The 23,189-nt window shown below is 44.8% G+C and overlaps 1 protein-coding gene across 1 annotated transcript in view; it reads right to left on the reverse strand.

Moving 5' to 3' along the window:
• The window catches only part of LOC126263195 (endoplasmic reticulum transmembrane helix translocase), a 190,358-nt gene that overhangs the window by 10,121 nt on the left and 157,048 nt on the right, over positions 1–23,189 (reverse strand). Inside the window, exon 21 of the mRNA XM_049960258.1 lies at positions 13,453–13,596. Within this exon, the coding sequence (XP_049816215.1) occupies positions 13,453–13,596 (144 nt within the window). The remainder of the gene's footprint in view (positions 1–13,452; positions 13,597–23,189) is intronic.

Below are 23,189 nucleotides of genomic sequence, written 5' to 3' on the forward strand. Positions count from 1 at the left end.
CATACATGTTGGGTCCCATTACTATCATGCGAATATGGCATGAATGCATTCAGAAAGGCTGTACTCAAGATTAGAAATTAGATTAGATTAATACTTGTTCCACAGATCATGAATACGACACTTTTAACTTGTTTTTAAATGTTAGTTGGTTATCTGTCAGGCTTTTGATGCTGTTTGGTAGGTAACCAAAGACTTTTGTGGCAGCATAATTTACCCCTTTGTGTGCCAAAGTCAGATTTAACCCCGCATAGTGAAGCTCATCCTTTCTCCTGGTGTTATAGCTATGCACAATGCTATTACTTTTGAACTGGGCTGGATTATTAGCAACAAATTTCATAAGTGAATACATGTACTGTGAGGTTACTGTGAGGATCACTAGATCCTTAAATAGATGTCTGCAGGATGACCGTGGGTGGGCTCCAGCAATTATTCTGATTACACGTTTTTGAGCAATGAATACTTTTCTACTCAACGATGAATTACCCCAGAATATGATGTCATACGAAAGCAGTGAATGTAAGCTAATTTACTGAGATTCTTATCACCAAAATTTGCAATAACCCTAATAGCATACGTAGCTGAACTCAGATGTTTCAGCAGACCATCAATGTGTTGCTTCCAGTTTAACCTCTCATCAATGGACACACCTAAAAATTTTGAAAATTCTACCTTAGCTACAGACTTCTGTTCAAAGTCTATATTTATTACTGGAGTTGTGCAATTTACTGTACGGAACTGTATATACTGTGTTTTATCAAAATTTAAAGAGAGTCCGTTTGCTGAGAACCACTGAATAATTTTGTGAAAATCATCATTTACAATTACATCACTTAGTTCTTGGTTTTTGGATGTTATTACTATACTTGTATCATCAGAAAAAAGAACTAACTTTGCATCTTCATCAATGTGGAATGGTAAGTCATCTAGGATCTCAATAGGTCCCCACAACTAGCACTCAAGAGGAAAAACATTGTTTGCCCAGTCGAGCAGGTCTGTACAGTCTCTTCAGTCAGGAATTGGGCCTGTTTGCAGCAAGACAGGTACCCACAGTGCAACACTGTCTGAAGCACCACAGCCTATCTGCACAGCAACCACAATTAGGGCTTCCCCTGGAGCAGGAGTAGAGAATACACATGGTGACAGTGGAATGACAAATGACAGCTCCCCAGACAGTACTGCCACTATGCTGTCTTTTCAGACAAGTCCCACCTCTCCATACAGCAGTATGATTCATGAAGGTTCCAAGAAGAACCAATGTCACCATACTGCATTTGTTATCATCATAAAGCCCCAGCTCCTGGTGTCATGGCATTGGGTTTCATTGCTTGCAATTCATGATTACCTCTGATTTGCGTAGTTGGTGATTTTCACATTGACTATTACGTATCTGATGTGTTAAGGCCAGTGTCTGTGCTCCATCTTCAAGGTCTCCATGAGATTATATTTCAATAAGGCAATGCAGGACAACATATTAAGTGATCTCACATGACCTGCCCCAGTAAAGAGTGTTTGTCTGTTGCCTGGTTGGCATATTATCAAGATCTCTCTCACACTGAAGACACCTTGTCATGGATTTAAGAATGGCACGCCACCATCACCAGCCATTACTATAGGTGAACTTTGGCACAGAGTTGAAGAAGTATGGAATGATGTACCTGTATCTGTCATCCAAGTTTAGTACTACTCAATGGCCAGCCAGGTTCACTCCATTGCTGCTGCCAGAAATGGCAGCTTTGAGTACTACATTTTGCACGCAGTATATTCCCCCATTCTCACAAATTCAATCATGTATTCTGCCTACTATGCTGGATAGGCACAAAATACAGGATTTCATTATTTGTTGTTCATACTGGTTTTGTAATTTGAGTGGCCCACAGGGTATTTCATGATGACATTTCTGTTCCTTATACAAACTTACTGTCAAACAATTTTCAGATTTGGTTGTATTTCTCCATTCAGTAATGAAATTTTCAGACTGGTGGTCTGAAGACAGACAAAGATCTGGGGAAACTGGAGTTGTAATGTTCTCAGCTGTGGCAAACTTTTCTCTTGCCATTTAATATTTGTTGCATGAGCTGATTTTTATCTCCAAAAGACTTATAGCTGTCACAGAAGAGAATTTCTATGATGGTTGTTATGTGCAGATGAGATATGTGTCTCATCAACCTGCGGATTGTGGAATAACTTTCTCTGGTAAAATTACAAGCTATAAATAATATTTCAGACGGAACAGTAGGTTGCACCTGTGTTTACTGTCTTCCTGTGTCAAATCCCATTTTCCACTAGACTTGCCATACATTCACAAAATTTTCAATATCAAGTGAATATAAATTGCTCAACTGCTTTATATGGAAATTTCAGATTGAGACTTAAATCAGTTACACAATCCCATGACTTCTAAAAAACCTGCACCATGGCTTTGACTGACTTTTTGCGTGTCCTTAAATTAAAAAAGTCTTCTCCAAAATCACTTTTAGCCTTAGACATCGAACTTTAAACATTCAAAACAAAAAATTAAAAATTACAGTCGATGATAAAGACAGTTGATAAATAAAACCATAGCAATTGGAGTACCATCATACAAAATGGAAACTTATCTCTGTAACCAATAAAATTTGGATACATGCTACATAAAAAGTTTTCTACGATTTAGTCTATACTAACATCCCTGAGGCAAGTCTTGTACTGCTGCAAGTTTGGCACAATTAAATGCATGTTATGTGTGTGTGGGATAACCGAAAAGAGTGTTGGAACTTATTTCATCATAGCAATTTCTTCTTAATTCCACCTACACAAGAAACAATAACATAAAGGGAACAAGAACATTTACTGCGGAGAACTGATACATTCATGACTTACCATCAAAGCTGATGACATAGGGTCACTGACTACAATATAAATAACAGAGTTTCACCGGGACTCAAACGTTCATAACGGGTGGCAGGGACAAAGAATCCAGTGAAATTTTTTTAAGTGCTTTATCTGAAAACTACCTTGAGCAGTTAAACAGAGAACCGACTCGCGGCGATAACCTATTAGACCTTCTGGTGACAAACAGACCCGAACTATTTGAAACAGTTAACGCAGAACATGGAATCAGCGATCATAAAGCGGTTACTGCATCGATTATTTCAGCCGTAAATAGAAATATTAAAAAAGGTAGGAAGATTTTTCTGTTTAGCAAAAGTGACAAAAAGCAGATTACAGAGTACCTCACGGCTCAACACAAAAGTTTTGTCTCAAGTACAGATAGTGTTGAGGATCAGTGGACAAAGTTCAAAACCATCGTACAATATGCGTTAGATGAGTATGTGCCAAGGAAGATCGTAAGAGATGGAAAAGAGCCACCGTGGTACAACAACCGAGTTAGAAAACTGCTGCGGAAGCAAAGGGAACTTCACAGCAAACATAAACATAGTCAAAGCCTTGCAGACAAACAAAAATTACACGAAGCGAAATGTAGTGTGAGGAGGGCTATGCGAGAGGCGTTCAATGAATTCGAAAGTAAAGTTCTATGTACTGACTTGGCAGAAAATCCTAAGAAATTCTGGTCTTATGACAAAGCGGTAGGTGGATCAAAACAAAATGTCCAGACACTCTGTGACCAAAATGGTCCTGAAACAGAGGATGACAGACTAAAGGCCGAAATACTAAATGTCTTTTTCCAAAGCTGTTTCACAGAGGAAGACTGCACTGTAGTTCCTTCTCTACATTGTTGCACAGATGACAAAATGGTAGATATTGAAATAGACGACAGAGGGATAGAGAAACAATTAAAATCGCTCAAAAGAGGAAACGCCGCTGGACCCGATGGGATACCAATTCTATTTTACACAGAGTACGCGAAGGAACTTGCCCCCCTTCTTGCAGCAGTGTACCGTAGGTCTCTAGAAGAGCATAGCGTTCGAAAGGATTGGAAAAGGGCACAGGTCATCCCCGTTTTCAAGAAGGGACGTTGAACAGATGTGCAGAACTATAGACCTATATCTCTAACGTCGATCAGTTGTAGAATTTTGGAACAAGTATTATGTTCGAGTATAATGACTTTCCTTGAGACTAGAAATCTACTCTGTAGGAATCAGCATGGGTTTCGAAAAAGACGGTCGTGTGAAACCCAGCTCACGCTATTCGTCCACGAGACTCAGAGGGCCATAGACACAGGTTCACAGGTAGATGCCGTGTTTCTTGACTTCCGCAAGGCGTTCGATACAGTTCCCCACAGTCGTTTAATGAACAAAGTAAGAGCATATGGACTATCAGACCAATTGTGTGATTGGATTGAGGAGTTCCTAGATAACAGAACGCAGCATGTCATTCTCAATGGAGAGAAATCTTCCGAAGTAAGAGTGATTTCAGGTGTGCCACAGGGGAGTGTCTTGGGACTGTTGCTGTTCACAATATACATAAATGACCTGGTGGATGACATCGGAAGTTCACTGAGGCTTTTTGCAGATGATGCTATGGTGTATCGAGAGGTTGTAACAATGGATAATTGTACTGAAATGCAGGAGGATCTGAAGCGAATTGACGCATGGTGCAGGGAATGGCAATTTAATCTCAATGTAGACAAGTGTAATGTGCTGCAAATACATAGAAAGATAGATCCCTTATCATTTAGCTACAAAATAGCAAGTCAGCAACTGGAAGCAGTTAATTCCATAAATTATCTGGGAGTACGCATTAGGAGTGATTTAAAATGGAATGATCATATAAAGTTGATCGTCGGTAAAGCAGATGCCAGACTGAGATTCATTGGAAGAATCCTAAGGAACTACAATCCGAAAACAAAGGAAGTAGGTTACAGTACGCTTGTTCGCCCACTGCTTGAATACTGCTCAGCAGTGTGGGATCCGTACCAGATAGGGTTGATAGAAGAGATAGAGAAGATCCAATGGAGAGCAGCGCGCTTCGTTACAGGATCATTTAGTAATCGCGAAAGCGTTACGGAGATGATAGATAAACTCCAGTGGAAGACTCTGCAGGAGAGACGCTCAGTAGCTCGGTACAGGCTTTTGTTAAAGTTTCGAGAACATACCTTCATCGAAGAGTCCAGCAGTATATTGCTCCCTCCTACGTATATCTCGCGAAGAGACCATGAGGATAAAATCAGAGAGATTAGAGCCCACACAGAAGCATACAGACAATCCTCCTTTCCACGAACAATACGAGACTGGAATAGAAGGGAGAACCGATAGAGGTACTCAGGGTACCCTCCGCCACACACAGTCAGGTGGCTTGCAGAGTATGGATGTAGATGTAGACACTGTTTGCAGCACAGAATAAGCACGCAGACAGCGCTCCACGTGGCAAACATTCATACATACCTCTCTGACAGATATTGGTGATCAGCTGATCACACCCCCACTGCATATATGATCTGTACTGGTCATAACCGCCTACATATAAACCATGCCTCCTGAAACACTGTGTGTGTGTGTGTGTGTGTGTGTGTGTGTGTGTGTGTCATACACTTGAAAAATAATATACATACTTCTGTAAGCAACAAATATAACAATGGAAAGTCCAGGTTGGAATATCAACAATATTATGAAAATGATAGATTACTACTCACATGACACATTGAGTTGCATACATACACAACAAAAATACCACCAACAGTACTTGCACTTCAACAGCTGATATCTCTTTTGAACCCAAAAATCCCCCCCCATACAACCTGGTCACTCAGGGACAGCATATCTGCAGTGACAAGAATTCTTTTGCCAAATATGATGAAGGTCTCAAGAAGACCTTCAGAGACAGTCACTATCCCCAGACTTAGCCTGTACACAACTTTGCTGTGCCATTTCCCCTCACTCTCAATCCTCCCATCACAGCCAAGAACCAGTTTTGTCACCCAGTACCACCCCAGACTGGAACAACCACACACATCCTTCATCAGGACTCTGAGTATCTCTCACTATGCCCTGAAATGAGGGAAAACCTACCCAAGATTCTTCCCACCCCTCCTAAAGTGGTGTTCTGTTTCCCACTCAACCTCCACAACATCCTAGTCGATCCCTATGCCACTCCCACCCAGCCTCTTGCCACATGGGTCACATCCCTGTGGAAGACCCAGTTGCAAGACATGCCCAATCGACCCACCCAGCACTTCCTATTCCAGTCCTGTCACAGGCTTATCCTGCAACATCAGAGGCAAGTCCAGCTATGAAAACAGCCATGTTACATACCAATATTGCTGCAATCATTGCACAGCTTTTTACATCGGTATGACTAGCAAACAGCTGTCCACATCACCAAATTTTGGCCAAGAGCAAAGTGCACAAACCTGTGACATGACATGCAGCTGAACATAAAATGCTTGATTTCAATAACTGCTTCATGATCCAAGCCATCTGGACCCTCCCCTCCGCTACCAACTTTTATGAATTGCACTGGTGGGATTTATCCTTACAACACATTCTCCACTCCTAAAATCACCCCGGCCTCAACCTATGTCAACCTACTAACCCCACATCCTCCTCGCAAGACTTTCTGCACCTTCTGTTCCATCACTTCTTCCAAATTAATGACCTATCACACTTATTGTGTGCCACTCTCTGCCAAGGCCTCCATCAGCCTTTTCTCCTCCCCTGCTCCTCTCCTTTTTTACTCCCCTCCCCCCACCCCCAACACCTAAGTGCGACTGCAGCCTTGTCCTGCCACCATGTAGACCCTGCATGTCCTCCAGGCATCACTGACTTTTCTCCCCCACTCATACCCAGCTATCCCTCCCAATTTCCCATCCCACTCAAGACTGCTGCTGCCGTTCGACATGACACAGTTGCATTTTGGATGGAGATAGTGGTTATGCTATGGTCATTAGCGCCCGGTCCGTGACTTAGGAAACAGTAAAAAACGAAAATGAAAACCAGCAGCAATGGGAACGAAACTCAAAAAATTGGAGAAACTAAAAGCAGAAGGAAGGCTTAAAAATCCACTACAGAAAGGGGTTGCTTGTCCCCAAAAAAGCTTCAAATGACTGACGTCATTTCACTGGCACTAATAAACTCGAGAACGCGATCGGCCGAGCGCGTGTCATCTGCTAAAATTGACGATATATCAGGCGACAGCTGTGGACGGGCGCGTAACGGAGTAAAATAGGGGCACTCAATTAAAAGGTGTCTTACCGTCCACAGCTGAGAGCAGTGGGGACAGAGTGGGGGAGGATCGCCGCTTAAAAGATGTCGATGGCTAAAAAGACAGTGCCCTATCCGGAGTCTAGTTAAAATTACCTCCTCCCAATGACGCGTTCGGGAGGAAGAGGTCCAAGCACAAGGAAGAGCTTTCACGTCCCGCAATTTATTATGGGGAAGCGTCGACCAATGTGCGTGCCATAAAAGAACATCACGACGACATAAAACGCTCCGTAGATCGGCGAAGGGAATCGATTGAATAGCTGGCCGAAGAAGAGAGACTGCAGCCTTGGCCGCTATATCGGCCGCCTCATTTCCACAGATACCAACGTGTCCCGGGAGCCAGAGAAACGCCACCGAGACGCCCCCCAGGTGGAGCAAGCGCAGACAGTCCTGAACCCGGTGGACCAGAGGGTGGACAGGGTAGAGAGCTTGGAGACTGAGGAGAGAGCTGAGAGAATCTGAACAGATAACATACTGTATCCGCTGATGGCGGCGGATGTATTGGACAGCCTGGAGAACAGCGTAAAGCTCCGCAGTATAAACCGAACACTGGTCGGGAAGCCGAAATTGATTTGGGGTGTCGCCAACAATATAGGCACTCCCTACACCTAACGATGTTTTCGAGCCATCAGTGTAAATAAATGTGGCTTCCTTCATTTGTGCACATAGAGCAGCAAATGACTGACGATAAACAAGTGAAGGGGTACCATCCTTGGGAAATTGACAAAGGTCACGGAGCAGGCAGATCCGGGGACGGAGCCAAGGCGGTGCTGTACCCCAAGTTGTCAAGAAGGTTTTAGGAAAGCGGAAGGAAAGAGAATGGAGCAGTTGACGGAAGCGGACTCCTGGTGGTAGTAGGGAGGAGGGGCGGCCTGCATACCCTACATCAAAGGAGGTGTCGAAAAAAATGTCATGGGCTGGATTAGCAGGCATGGAAGACAGATGGCTAGCATAACGACTCGGAAGGACTGCTCGCCGATTGGACAGCGGAGGTTCAGCAGTCTCAGCATAAAGGCTTTCCACAAGGCTGGTGTAAAAAGCTCCAGACACTAAACGTAATCCACGATGATGGATTGAGTCGAGAGGACGAAGAATAGACGGCCGAGCAGAGGAGTAAACTATGCTTCCATAGTCCAATTTCGAGCGCACTAAGGCACGACAGAGGCGGAGAAGGACCACTCAGTCCGCTCCCCAGGAGGTACCATTCAGGACACGGAGGGTGTTGAGGGATCGCAGACAGCGAGCCGAAAGATAGGAAACGTGGGAGGACCAGCACAGTTTTCTGTCGAACATAAGACCCAAGAATTTAGCGGCGTCCGAAAACGGAAGGTTGACAGGTGCTAGATGTAACGAGGGTGGAAGAAACTCCATACGTCGCCAAAAATTAACACAAACGGTCTTACTGGGAGAAAAACGGAAGCCGGCGATCAAGACATCCTTGAAGACGTCGTTCAAGAAGGCTGGTCCGTTGAGAGCTGTAGTAGATCGCAAAATCGTCCACAAAGAGGGAGCCCGAGACATCAGGAAGGAGACAATCCATAACTGGATTTATGGCAATGGCAAACAGTACAACACTCAGCACGGAGCCCTGGGGTACCCCGTTTTCTTGGGAGAAGGTACGGGAGAGAGTAGTGTTCACCCGCACTCTAAATGTGCGCTCTGCCATTAATTCGCGAAGAAAAAGGGGCAGCCGACCTCGAAAGCCCCAAGAGAACAGTGTGCGGAGGATGCCTGTCCTCCAACAGGTATCATAAGCTCTCTCCAGATCAAAAAATATTGCTACTGTTTGGCGTTTCCGGAGAAAATTGTTCATGATATAAGTGGAGAGAGCAACAAGATGGTCAACTGCAGAACGATGCTTTCGGAATCCGCATTGGGCAGGTGTTAAAAGACTGCGGGACTCCAGCCACCAAGCTAAACGGCAATTCACCATACGCTCCAAAACCTTACATACACTACTCGTGAGAGAAATGGGGCGATAGCTAGAGGGGAAATGTTTGTCCTTTCCAGGTTTCGGAACAGGAACGATGATAGCTTCCCACCATCGTCTGGGAAAAGTACTGTCGGTCCAAATTCGATTATAAAGGCAAAGGAGGTAACGCAGACTATGGGTTGATAAATGCAGCAACATTTGGACGTGGATACCATCCGGTCCTGGGGCGGAAGAGCGAGAAGAAGAGAGCGCATGTTGGAGTTCCTGCATGCAGAAAACAGTATTATAGCTTTCGCGATTTTGAGAGAAGAAAGCAAGAGGTTGCACTTCCGCTGCACGTTTCTTCGGGAGAAACACTGGCGGGTAATTTGAAGAGCTCAAAATCTCAGCAAAGTGTTGACCCAATGAGTTAGAAATTGCGACGGGGTCCACTAATGTATCATGCGCGACAGTGAGCCCAGAGACTGGGGAGAAACTAGGCACGCCTGATAACCGTCGAATCCAACACCAAACTTCCGAGGAGGGAGTGCAGGTGTTAAATGAGCTAATAAAGAAGTTCCAGCTTGCCTTCTTGCTATCGCGGATGACGCGACGGCATCGCGCACGGAACTGCTTATAGCGGATACAGTTGGCCAAAGTAGGATGGTGGCGGAAAACATGAAGAGCACGTCGCTGCTCACGTATTGCGCCATGGCAACCCTCGTTCCACCAAGGAACTGGGGGGCGTCGGGGCAATTCGGAGGTGCGTGGTATTGAACGTTCCGCAGCTGTAAGAATAACGTCTGTAATATGTGTGACCTCATCGTCGATGCTAGGAAAGTGACGGTCATCGAACGTCGCTAGGGACGAAAAAAGTGTCCAATCGGCTTGGGCAAACTTCCACCGTCGCAGGCACATATATGGCAGTTGAGGCTACAGTCTCAGGACACATGGAAAGTGGTCACTCGAGTGTGTATCATCAAGGGCGAACCATTCGAAGCGCCGAGCTAGCGGAACAGTACCGACGGAAAGGTCCAAATGAGAGAAATGTGTCGTGGAGGCAGACAAAAATGTAGGGACCCCAGTGTTGAGGCAAACTAGATCCGCTTGGTGGAAAACGTCTAGCAATAGTGAGCCACGTGGACAAGGATGTGGAGATCCCCAAAGCGGGTGGTGGGCATTGAAGTCCCCAACCAGCAAATAGGGGGGTGGAAGCTGACCAAGAAGATGAAGGAGATCAGCTCGTGCCATTGGTGTGGGCGATGGAATGTATACAGTACAAAGAGAAAAGGTATATCCAGAAAGGGAAAGACAGACAGCGACAGCTTGGAAGGAAGTGTTTAAGCGGATTGGGTGATAATGGAGAGTATCATGGAGAAGAATCATGAGTCCTCCATGGGCTGGAGTGCCTTCAACAGAGGGGAGATCAAATCGGACGGACTGAAAATGGGGGAGAACAAAGCGGTCATGGGGACGCAGCTTTGTTTCCTGAAGACAGAAGATGACCGGCAAGTAGGATCGTAAGAGGATCGACAATTCATCCCGATTGGCTCGAATGCCGCAGATATTCCAGTGGATAATGGACAAAGGGTGAACAGAAAATGGAGGAATGTGACCAAGGTTGCCGTCAACTCAACGACTGCTCAGAGCTTGCGACCGACAGCATGGAATGGCATTCAGCCGAAGGCAGAAGATCCTGATCCATAGGTTGTTCAGGAGCAGCTCCTGCCACCAGCGATCGGCCGGATGATCGGCCACCAGCAGTGCGCCTCGGTGACACAGAAGACGGCCGAGGGCGATTTCCGCCAGGTGGTGCTGTAAATGAGACACGCCTTGGCGGAGAAGGAGATGAACTGGGTTTCTTATTAGCCTTCTTGGAAACATGATGTTTAGATGAAGGAGGAACCGATGGTTGGGGTACGTAAAAAATCTTCACGAGTATGCTCTTTTTTCAAAGTCTTGGTGTCTGACTTTTGGGCTCGAGATTTAGCAGAACCCGATGAAGGGTGAGCCATCGAGTGAGCAGGCGAAAGTGGGGAGGTTGAACGGGCGATCTTTGCGCTGGCCGATCTGACTACCGTGTCACTAAAGGTGAGGTCGCAAGTCTGCGTGGCCGCCTCCTTTGTTGGCCGAGGAGAAGCAAGGACAGTGCTGTATTTTCCTTTCTGAGGCACACTGGGCTTTCGACTTGCGAATAATTTTCGAGCAGCAAAGGTTGACACCTTTTCCTTCACTCTAATTTCCTGAATGAGCTTTTCGTCTTTAAAAATGGGGCTTTTCGTCTTTAAAAATGGGACAATCTCGAGAGGAAGCAGTGTGGTCACCCATACAGTTGATGCAACGAGGGGATGGAGGTGGACAAGCACCCTCATGGGCATCCTTGCCACACATAACACATTTGGCTGGATTGGAACAGGACTGGCTGGTGTGATTGAACCGCTGACACCGATAGCAACGCGTAGGGTTTGGGACGTAAGGGCGAACGGAAATTATCTCATAGCCTGCTTTGATTTTCGATGGGAGTTGGACTTTGTCAAATGTCAAGAAGACAGTGCGGGTTGGAATGATGTTCGTGTCAACCCTTTTCATAACTCTATGAACAGCCGTTACGCCCTGGTCAGACAGGTAGTGCTGAATTTCCTCGTCAGACAATCCGTCGAGGGAGCATGTATGAACGACTCCACGTGAGGAATTTAAAGTGCGGTGCACTTCAACCCGGACAGGGAAGGTGTGGAGCAGTGAAGTATGCAGCAATTTTTGTGCCTGGAGGGCACTGACTGTTTCTAACAACAAGGTGCCATTCCGTAATCTGGAACAAGACTTTACAGGACCTGCAATTGCGTTGACACCTTTCTGAATAATGAAAGGGTTGACCGTGGAGAAGTCGTGACCTTCGTCAGACCGAGAAACAACAAGGAACTGTGGCAACGATGGAAGAACTGTCTGTGGCTGAGACTCAGTGAACTTACACTTATGAGCAGACATAGTGGAAGATGAGGAAACCATTGCGGAAGAATCCCCCATGATTACCGGCGTCTCCGATGGCGCGCTCCTCCCTTGTGGGGGCCCTCTCTGAGGGCACTCCCGCCTTAGGTGATTGTTCACACCTCAGGTCACACCTCCCGACAAACGGACGGAGGTACCAATCGGCACTTTCGGAAAGTATCAGCTCGGGTAATCATCCCTCCCTGAGCCTGGCCGTTACCAGGGGGTACGTACGTGTCCTACCTGTCTACCCGGGGCGGGGAATTATGCGTTACCCCATCACCGGCTACGCACGAAAATGCGTGGGTCGGCCTTCAGACACGCACAGGGAGGAAGAAAGAGAAAGGGAAAAACAAAGAAAGGGAAAGGAAAGAAGAGAGGTCTCAAACGCCGCAGCGGAGAAAAGGGTAAAGAGAAGAGGTAAGGAAAAGAGAAGGACAAATGAAGGATGAAGACATACAAGCAGAGAAGGCGAAGAATACGTTACATTTACGAGCGTTCGTCTCCAGACTTAGGCACAAACCATACTCCCAGAGGGGGAGAAAGGGAAGGAAAGAGCCAGAGGTGAGGGGAGGGGGGACGAAGATGGGACATAGGGAAGGATGCGGAAAAGGTATGCAGCCCAGAAAGGAAGGAGGGCCACATTAGCTCGGGGTCCCGTGCTCGCTACGCACGTATCCACAAAAGAGTTGTGGACCCCCTGGGGGGATGTGTGTGTGTGTGTGTGTGTGTGTGTGTGTGTGTCAGAGAGAGAGAGAGAGAGAGAGAGAGAGAGAGAGAGAGATGCTTGCTTATATGTGTGTGTGTGTGTGTGTGTGTGTGTGTGTGTGTGTGTTTCTCTTTCTGAAGGAGGCTTTAGGCAAAATCTCAATATGTAACAGTCTTTTTGATGCACCTATCTGCATCTCAATGTGTCATCTTAACACTGAATAGCAATCAATCCCTTTCATAATACTGTTGATAAGTGACAAATCTTTCACTAATTTACCTATGCAGTAATGTCATCAGCATCAAAATGTTTTACAATTTCTGTTAACTGAATCTTAACATTTGTTATCATCTTATCACTGCATCCAGTGTCTGAGTTATTCAGCTTTGGTTCAAAGCAAACTGTAACAACATGCTAAACCACAGATAGTCACAAACTGTGCAAAGTCTCTCACTCCCACACCCCAAAAAATCATCCCACTGAATTTTCCAACTGCCATATCTTGTCACAACATCTCCATAATCTCATTTCTATTTAACTATCAGAAAGAAATTAATCTTTTACATTTTTCTGTGTTTTATGAGCAAACATGTCATATAAATGCCAGTTTTACCTCTTATTTTGATATAAACCATTCAATAACAAATTGAATATTGTTATTATCAATGAGCATGACTGCTGTAAATTCTATGCATAGGTGTACTTACCTCTGCAGGAAATTCCACTATTTCAAACTGGTACGCCATTTCAGGCACTAGTCCCATAGCTAAAATTAAAATAGCTGCAGCCGACCCAACAATGCTGTATAGTAATGCTTTGTTCTCTGTTAAACTTTCCATGAATGGATGACCCTGTAGAAGTCAATCACAAATAATATAACAACTAATAGAAATGTTATTAGTACTAATTACAACTTGATCTACTGATAAATTCAAAACTTAATCATGTTGCATCAGCAAGATTGGCAATTATTATCTGAGATGCAGCCTCCAATAGCTGTGACAGTCCTTCACCAGCAATGAAAATAAAATCATGCCAGCAAAACATCAAACAAACATACAAACATCTACTGAAGAGCCCAAGAGAAATTTGACAGCAATAAACAGTCACAAATGCCTCAATTAGTTAGGTTGTTCTCCATTCTTGTTATTTATGTAACACGTAAAGTGAATCTCAATCTTCCACATATTGCCTAAGATCCCCCAAGTGATGGTAGCAGGGTAAATGAACAACAAAAATTAGCAAGAGAATCATAGTCTATCTTCCTGCACACATAAATTAACTCTTTCAGACCTGAATTTTTTTTCTGGAGGAAGGAAAATTTTTCTTTACGTGGTAACGCTCTTAGGTGATTTTTTAACCGATTTTAGGTGCAAGATTTATACAAAAATACATAGTTTGTGCACTTCGCTTCATTTTATGGACTAAAATAACTAATTACAAAATATTATCTACTGTAATAAATTGTAAAATGATAATTCAATAATTACCACACAAAATAATAACAATATTCAATTACACAGTGGAATATAGCAAACCAACCACATTTGTGTACTCTGTTGGTCATGAGCTCTGACTTGCTGATATTTTTATAGTGATGCCCAACAGTTGGCAGCACTCGTGTATGATTGAAAGGCTGGACATTCACAAATATGTATCTCAGGTTTCCATAGGGGAAAAATAGACACAATAAAAGTAAATGCACACAGTTGTAGCCAGAAGGACCGAAAGGGTTAAAGTCTCCCAATGCAGTTTCTGTCTGTATGTTCAGGCCAATTTCAGAAACTACTGTAGAGATTTTGATATGATTTTCACCAGTAGATTGACTGAGTCATGAGGAAGGTTTGCAGGCACAGGTAACGTAAGGTTGATAACAGTAGTGCCAGGCTGGAGAGAGCTACCGCTACCATTATCATGCTGCAACAAGGAGGCCAGTGTGAGTTACTTGTGACTTCCTAAATGATATAAAGTTGAAAAGAACAGATTTTTTGGTACAGAGATAATGTTTAAGGACAGTGAAGGGAAATGTGGGAAAAAGTATCACAGAAAATGTAGCTGGCACTGAAGTCGGGTGGCCTGCAAGTGGCAGTAGCTTGTGCCAGACTACACTGTGGTTAGGTAGACCTCTCTGAACTGGAGCTTATGACAGGCAGACAGTAAACAGAAGCTGCTCACACCGAACTGGCATCACAGTCAGGCAGCAGGAAGTAGGGTCCATCGGACATACATTTATTGCATTTAGTGCTGACTTGAACACAGAACAACTTTGAGCAGTGAACACATGCAGTGTTACTGGTTATTTAAATATATTTGGTGAGTTTACAAACCACTATATTGGGGACTTGGGCTATTTTCAATTCATTTGCCAACTGAGACATTAATCCACAGTTTGCATTTTAGTCTTGTGATAAAGGTGAATAAACTGTTAATACTGAACTTTAAAAATTGCAGTTGGTAAACGTTATTTTGAAAATTGCATCTCTCTTCAACCTAAGATTTATTTATTCTGATCTCTACGCCAGGAACAATTATTTTTATTTTATAAACTTCTGATGAGGTTACAGTATCCCCATGATGACGACAGAACCAATTAGTTAACAAAAAGCAATACATGTCCAATACTTTATATGAAAATGATGAACTTTTTCTCTGTATTTTAATTGTATTCTCCTGGCCCATAAACAAAATTACCACTATGCCAGATAAGTCGTCAGAGGTGGGTCACTAGTTGTAGAGATCTAGCATTTTCCTATGACCTTCTTACAACTATCACTGATGGCCATGATCTCTACCCAGTCTCAGGTGTTGAAAATAAAGAAATAACCCAAATTTAAGATGTTGCAATTACTGGTGGCACTTCCAAGTTAGTTTCAGTGCAGAGGAAGATTTAAAAAGAATGACTTCAACTGTTATTGCAATAAATGTTTTGACATTATTGCAAAATATGAAAATATTACAGCCAAATTGTTGCAAAAGGAACATTTTCATTTCTTTCTGAATCTCTTTCATTTATTTATTTATGGTACCTCTATTCCATGTATGTTTCTGCCTACTACGATTTTTATGAAGCATTTAAAAATCAGGTGGAAAATGTTGCTCTAAGTATACTGTCACTTCATCAGGCATTTGGAAATAATAAGTAATGTATATCATCGTGGACTACTGTTGCTGTTTATCCATGCCAACAGAATAAATAATACTATACAGGAGACTACTTTCTTACATAGCTCAGTTTATGTTTGTTATAAGCATTCTGAAATTCCCACTATTGTGGTATTTATTTCTATTTACACCCATGATCTGTTGTTGAACTCAGACAACCCCTCATCAACAAATGAGTGCCAAGGCAGTATTAAAAGATCACAAAAAATTGTGTTATCTTTTAAGTGTGCATGTGTACCACTAACATCTGCATGTGAAGGGTTGGTGATTGTTCATATTTGTTTTAACACAAATGGAAATGTTTTAATAATATAAGCAGCTAATACACTCCTGGAAATTGAAATAAGAACACCGTGAATTCATTGTCCCAGGAAGGGGAAACTTTATTGACACATTCCTGGGGTCAGATACATCACATGATCACACTGACAGAACCACAGGCACATAGACACAGGCAACAGAGCATGCACAATGTCGGCACTAGTACAGTGTATATCCACCTTTCGCAGCAATGCAGGCTGCTATTCTCCCATGGAGACGATCGTAGAGATGCTGGATGTAGTCCTGTGGAACGGCTTGCCATGCCATTTCCACCTGGCGCCTCAGTTGGACCAGCGTTCGTGCTGGACGTGCAGACCGCGTGAGACGACGCTTCATCCAGTCCCAAACATGCTCAATGGGGGACAGATCCGGAGATCTTGCTGGCCAGGGTAGTTGACTTACACCTTCTAGAGCACGTTGGGTGGCACGGGATACATGCGGACGTGCATTGTCCTGTTGGAACAGCAAGTTCCCTTGCCGGTCTAGGAATGGTAGAACGATGGGTTCGATGACGGTTTGGATGTACCGTGCACTATTCAGTGTCCCCTCGACGATCACCAGTGGTGTACGGCCAGTGTAGGAGATCGCTCCCCACACCATGATGCCGGGTGTTGGCCCTGTGTGCCTTGGTCGTATGCAGTCCTGATTGTGGCGCTCACCTGCACGGCGCCAAACACGCAAACGACCATCATTGGCACCAAGGCAGAAGCGACTCTCATCACTGAAGACGACACGTCTCCATTCGTCCCTCCATTCACGCCTGTCGCGACACCACTGGAGGCGGGCTGCACGATGTTGGGGCGTGAGCGGAAGACGGCCTAACGGTGTGCGGGACCGTAGCCCAGCTTCATGGAGACGGTTGCGAATGGTCCTCGCCGATACCCCAGGAGCAACAGTGTCCCTAATTTGCTGGGAAGTGGCGGTGCGGTCCCCTACGGCACTGCGTAGGATCCTACGGTCTTGGCGTGCATCCGTGCGTCGCTGCGGTCCGGTCCCAGGTCGACGGGCACGTGCACCTTCCGCCGACCACTGGCGACAACATCGATGTACTGTGGAGACCTCACGCCCCACGTGTTGAGCAATTCGGCGGTACGTCCACCTGGCCTCCCGCATGCCCACTATACGCCCTCGCTCAAAGTCCGTCAACTGCACATACGGTTCACGTCCACGCTGTCGCGGCATGCTACCAGTGTTAAAGACTGCGATGGAGCTCCGTATGCCACGGAAAACTGGCTGACACTGACGGCGGCGGTGCACAAATGCTGCACAGCTAGCGCCATTCGACGGCCAACAGCGCGGTTCCTGGTGTGTCCGCTGTGCCGTGCGTGTGATCATTGCTTGTACAGCCCTCTCGCAGTGTCCGGAGCAAGTATGGTGGGTCTGACACACCGGTGTCAATGTGTTCTTTTTTCCATTTCCAGGAGTGTAGATACATTTCAGGCTAGAAGACCTGTGGTGAATGTACATGCTCTCTGCTCAAGAGTAAGACTGAAACCTATTTTGTATCTAAAATTAGAACACTCTGCACTAAAATACATTCATGTTTGGTAGATGACACACTGTAGTTTCTACAGAATCTATGGCTACTAAATAATCAACTTTTAGAATAGTACACAAGTTTATTTTAATAATCTATCAAATAAAGTTGTGTTCTCTCATACACAATGTTTCACAACATCTAATGCTTATAAATGATTTTAAAAAACTAAAAAGTTTGAGTTGTAAGAAAACAATCTTCCATTAAATGTTAATTTGTTATGAGAGAGAGAGAGACAGAGAGAGAGAGGGGGGGGGGGGGGCGCAGAGGGGGTACGGATGGGGGGAAATTGGTACCATAAATAAGTTATGGATAAAGTTCTACATAGAAATTTAAAATGAAAGTTGAAGGAGAATGGTTCAGAACAATTGTAACTGCAAGGCTTGGGAAAAATTTGCATGTCACATAGTGACGGCCTCTGAACTACACAGACAGTAGTTACACATTATATGTGATCTAGGTAGCTAGTTTTTTGTACAAAGAGTCGTACAATTACATCATGCTACAAAAGAAAACAAGACTGGATAAAAACAAAAATAATTAGGAATGAACATTTAGAAATACCTTAAAAAGAGATAAAAACCCATGATCTAGGGGTAGCATCTTTGATTAGTAATCGAAATGTCCTTGGTCCCGGATTTGAGACCCACCACTGTTTAAATATGGATCAATAACCAGTGCTGGTGGCCAAAGACTTCCGGGATAAGAAATTATCCTCATTCAGCCAATGGTCTTGTGAAAAGAGCAGAGGAGTGGACAGAGATTCAGGGCACTCTTTTGTCCTTGGAGTGGGAAACTGCCCTTAAAGGCAGAAGAATCTTCAATGATCAACAGCATGAGGATGCATAAGGCAATGGGAACCCTTGCATTAAAGACACATAACGTGTATCCACATGACATGTGGCCTGTAGTTGAAAAAGTGTCATCATGATCTCTCCTTTGGCAAAAGATTTTGGGGTAGTCCCCCACTCAGATCTCTGGGAGGGGACTGCCAAGTGGGAGGTAACCATGAGAAAAAGATTGAATAACCAATGAAAGGATAATGTTCTACAATTCAGGGTGGGGAATGATGTCAGAAGCCTGAACGTGGTAGGGATGCTAGAAAATCTGAAAAGGGAAATGCAGAGGCTCAATCTAGGTATAGTAGGCATCAGTGAAGTGAAATGGAAAGAAGACAAGGATTTCTGGTCACATGAGTGTAGGGTAACATCAACAGCAGCATAAAATGGTGTAACAGGCATAGGATTCATAATGAATAGGAAGGTAGGGCAGAAAGTGTGTTACTGTAAAAAGTGCAGTGAGAGGGTTGTTCTCGTCAGAATCGACAGCCAATCGACACCAACAACAATAGTTCAGGTATACATGCCGACATCGCAAGCTGAAGAGGAAGATATAGACAAAGTATATTTGATTTGGTTTGGTTTAGGGCGCAAAAACATCTAGGGTTATACGCACCCATGTGAGAACTGTAGAACACAAAGACAAAGAGAGGAGTTAAAAATGACTATATGTTAGTCCCAATCGACTGAAGAGAAGACAGTTAAAAACAGGTACATAGAGAAAGGTCTATAAAATACGCCACAGAGAAACAGAAGTCCTGACCTAAAGATTAAATGTCCTTCACCATATTGTTCCGATGGATAAAAAGTAAAACCTGGTCGACAGCCTGTGCATCATTCACTAAAATGGTTGATAACTGAGACGGCAAACAAAAATGAGAATTTAAGTGGTTGAAAAATGGGTATTCCATCAGGAAATGGCGGACTGTCAGAGGCTGACGGCAATGGGCACAAAGTGTTGGGTGAGCACCTCTTAACAAATGGCGATAGCTAGAAAGACAGTGCTCAATAAGCAACCCAGCTAAAATGATCTCCTCATGGCGAGAGGGCTGAGAGGAGGTTGTCCAAGCTGCTGGGAGACATTTAATAAACCAGAGCTTGTTTCTTTGAAGGGAGGACCAGTGGTGATGCCAAAGTGACACCACCTGCTGACAGACGGCAAAACAGAGATCACTGGATGGAATGGAAGAACTAGTGGGCTGAGGTACGAGGACTGTGTCTTGGCAGCGCCCTCACATTCTGTCAGACTGATGTGACCAGTAACCCACATAAACATCACAGTGGCTCCATCAAGAGTGAGCAAGTGACAGCTTTCCTGGACCCTTGCACTAAGGGATGGGTGGTTTACAGCACACAGAGGCTCTGAAGGGCACTGAGAGAATCGGAGCAGATGAAGCAATTGAAAATCCTGTGCCGCCGGATGTACTTTGCGGCCTCATACAGAGTGAAGAGCTTTGCTGTAAAAACTGAGCATTGTTCTGGAAGCTGATACCAAAAAACGTTGGTGTCAATCACAAAACCACACCTGACACCTCGGTCAATCCAAGAGACATCGGTGTACACAAAGGTAATATCGCGAATTTCCAGGCAAAGCTCATGAAACTGAAGGCGATAATGAGAGCTGGAGTAGTGTCCTTAGGAAGCGAATGAAGGCCAAGGTGAACACAGGACGCCGCATGAAGCCAGGGTGGGGAAGGGTTCACACCCATCAGGAAAGTGGTATGTAGCATAAAGTTAAGCTGCCGGAGCAATAGCCAAAAGCAACCTCCAGGAGGTAACAGAGAAGAGAGACACACCCCATACTGGCGATAAAAGGAGTCATCAAAGGAGGCGGCTTAGGATGGGTGGCCACGCATGGTAGATAAACAGCATGCACATCTGCCGAGGAGAAAGTCACGGCGGTAGGGAAGTGGTAGTTCGGCAGCTTCTGCATACAGACTCTCAACCAAGCTAGTGTAAAAAGCGCCTGTGGCCAAATGGATGCCAATTTGGTGGACAGTATTGAGATGGGGTAACAAGGATGGATGTGCAGAAGCACAAACGAAACACCCATAGTCTAGTTTCGAACGGACAAGTGACCAGTACAAACGGAGGAGGGTGGTTCGATCTACTTCCCAGGAAGTACCACTGAGGACACGTATGACACAGAGACCACATACAGCGGGCTGCCAGGTTAGATGTGGGAGGACCGAGAAAGTTTCCTATTGAGCATGAGCCCCAGGAATTTTGTAGTTTCAATGAACGGAAGAGCAACAGGCCCAAGATGTAAAGATGGTAGAAGAAACCATTTGCACCACCAGAAATTCATACAAGGTGTTTTGTCAGTGGAAAAATGAAAGCCATTGTCGATGCTCCGTGAGTAGAGACGATTGAGACATCGCTGAAGACACTGCTAAATGAGGCAAGTCCATGGAGAACTGCAATAGATGGCAACATTGTTAATGAAAAGGGAGCTGGAAAGGCCAATCTGGAGACAGGTCATTATAGCGTTAATGGCGTTAGCAGAGAGGACGACACTCAGTGAGGAACCCTGAGGCACACCGTTTTACTGGCTAAAGGTGACCGACAAGTCAGAACCCACATGTTCATTGAAAACTCGGTCTTTTAAAAATTCCTGAAGAAAATGGGGAATGCAGCCATGGAAGCCTTGCGTATACAGTGTACGGAGGATACCGGACCTCCAGCAGGTGTCGGAGGTTTTCTCCAAATCGAAAAATACTGCCACAGTTCTGGGATTTCTGCAGGAAACTATTCACAACATGGATGAAAAAGTGATGAGATGGTCAACTGCAGAACAGTGTGCTTGAAATCCACACTGTGCAGTGGTTAGTAAATTGTGAGACTCGAGCCATCTTGCCAGCAGGGCATGTATCACACGTTCCATCACCTTGCAAACACAGCTGGTGAGAAAAATGGGGCGGCAGCTAGAAGGAAGGTGTTTGTTCTTCCTGGGCTTAGGTATGGGTATGATAGTGGCTTCATGATGATGCGGTTGTACATATGAAGGAGAAAGTAAAAAAAAATAAAATAAAAAAAATAAAAAAAATGTAAATGTCGTGTGACTATGGCATACCGTTGGGTAGACTGTTCGCCGGGTCCAAGTCTTTTGATTTGATGCCATTTCAGTGACTTGCGCGTTGATGGGGATTAAATGATGATGATGATGATGATTAGGACATCGCAACACCCAGTCCCTGAGTGGAGAAAATCTCCGACCCAGCCAGGAATCGAACCCGGGCCCTTAGGATTGATATTCTGTCGCACTGACCACTCAGCTACTGGGGGTGGACAAGGAGAAAGTGCTTGCCTGCAAGAGAAAGGTGCTGCAGCATCTGAATGTGAACATCATCTGGCTCTGGGGCCGAAGGTAGGGATGAAGTGAGAGCACGATCGAGCTCCCTCATAGTGAGGACAGCATTGTAGCACTCACTATTCTGAGAAGAGAAAGGTGTGGCCGGAGCCTCTCATCTTGTTTCCAATGGGGGAAGGCAGTGTGATAGTGGGAGGAGCTCAAAATCTCCACAAAATGGAGGCACAAGGTGTTGGAGATAGCAAGAGGGTCCACTGTGACATGGTTTGCTAGTGTCAGGCTGGAAATTGGGGAATGGCCCTCGATCCAAGAGAGCCGTCTGAGGTTGGCCCACACGACGGAAGAGGGAGTGGAACCGTTACTGGGAGGATCTTTAAATTTTTAGCCTCATTCCGTTTACAGTTGGTATACATTGACAGTGAAAAAGATGATTGGCTCAATGCGAGAAAATCCCCCGTCAATGCCAGCATCTCCGATAGTGCGCTCCTTCCAACTGAGGTGCTCCCCTCAGAAGGGGGTGCACCTGCCTTAGGTGATTGTTCACACCTCAGGACGCACCTCCTAAACACCTGACAGAGGGACCAATCAGCAATTTAGGAAGGTAGTAGTTCAGACAATCACCCCTCTCTGGACCGGGCCTTTACCAGGGACTATGTGTGAACCCTGCCTGTCATGTTACCCAGTCACCTGTTATGCATCAAGACACATGGGATGCCCTTCAGGAGCTCACAGGGATGAAGAAGAAAAAGAGGAGCCTTGAACGCCTAAGTGGAGGAAGGATAAGGGAAGGGGAATGAAAAAAAGAAAGAAGGAATGAAAGACAGTGGAGAGACTGTTCTGAAATCAATGACTGAATATGCATAACACATTTCCAACAACATCCCAGACATGTTACCCAAGAGAGGAAAAAGAATAGCAAGAAGAGACACATGCAGCACAGAAGGGAAAAGATGCTGCAAAGGCCGGGGCCCTGTGGTAGCCAAGCACAAACCCACTAAAGAGCAGCGAGCCCCTTGGTGGCAAGAGAGAAACTATGTGAATATTGAAAGGGTAATACAGTACATAAAGGGAGATGAAAATCTAATAGTCATGGGAGACTGGAATGCAGTTGCAGGGGAAGGAGTAGAAGAGATGGTTACAGGTGACTATGGGCTTGGGACAAGGAATGAGAGAGGCGAAACACTAAGTTCTGTAATAAATTTCAGCTAGTAATAGCTAATACTCTGTTCAAGAATCACAAGAAGAGGAGTTGTACTTGGAAAAGGCCAGGTGATA

The sequence above is a fragment of the Schistocerca nitens genome, chromosome 6 (genome assembly GCF_023898315.1).
Source record: "Schistocerca nitens isolate TAMUIC-IGC-003100 chromosome 6, iqSchNite1.1, whole genome shotgun sequence".
Classification (NCBI taxonomy): Eukaryota; Metazoa; Arthropoda; class Insecta; order Orthoptera; family Acrididae; genus Schistocerca; species Schistocerca nitens.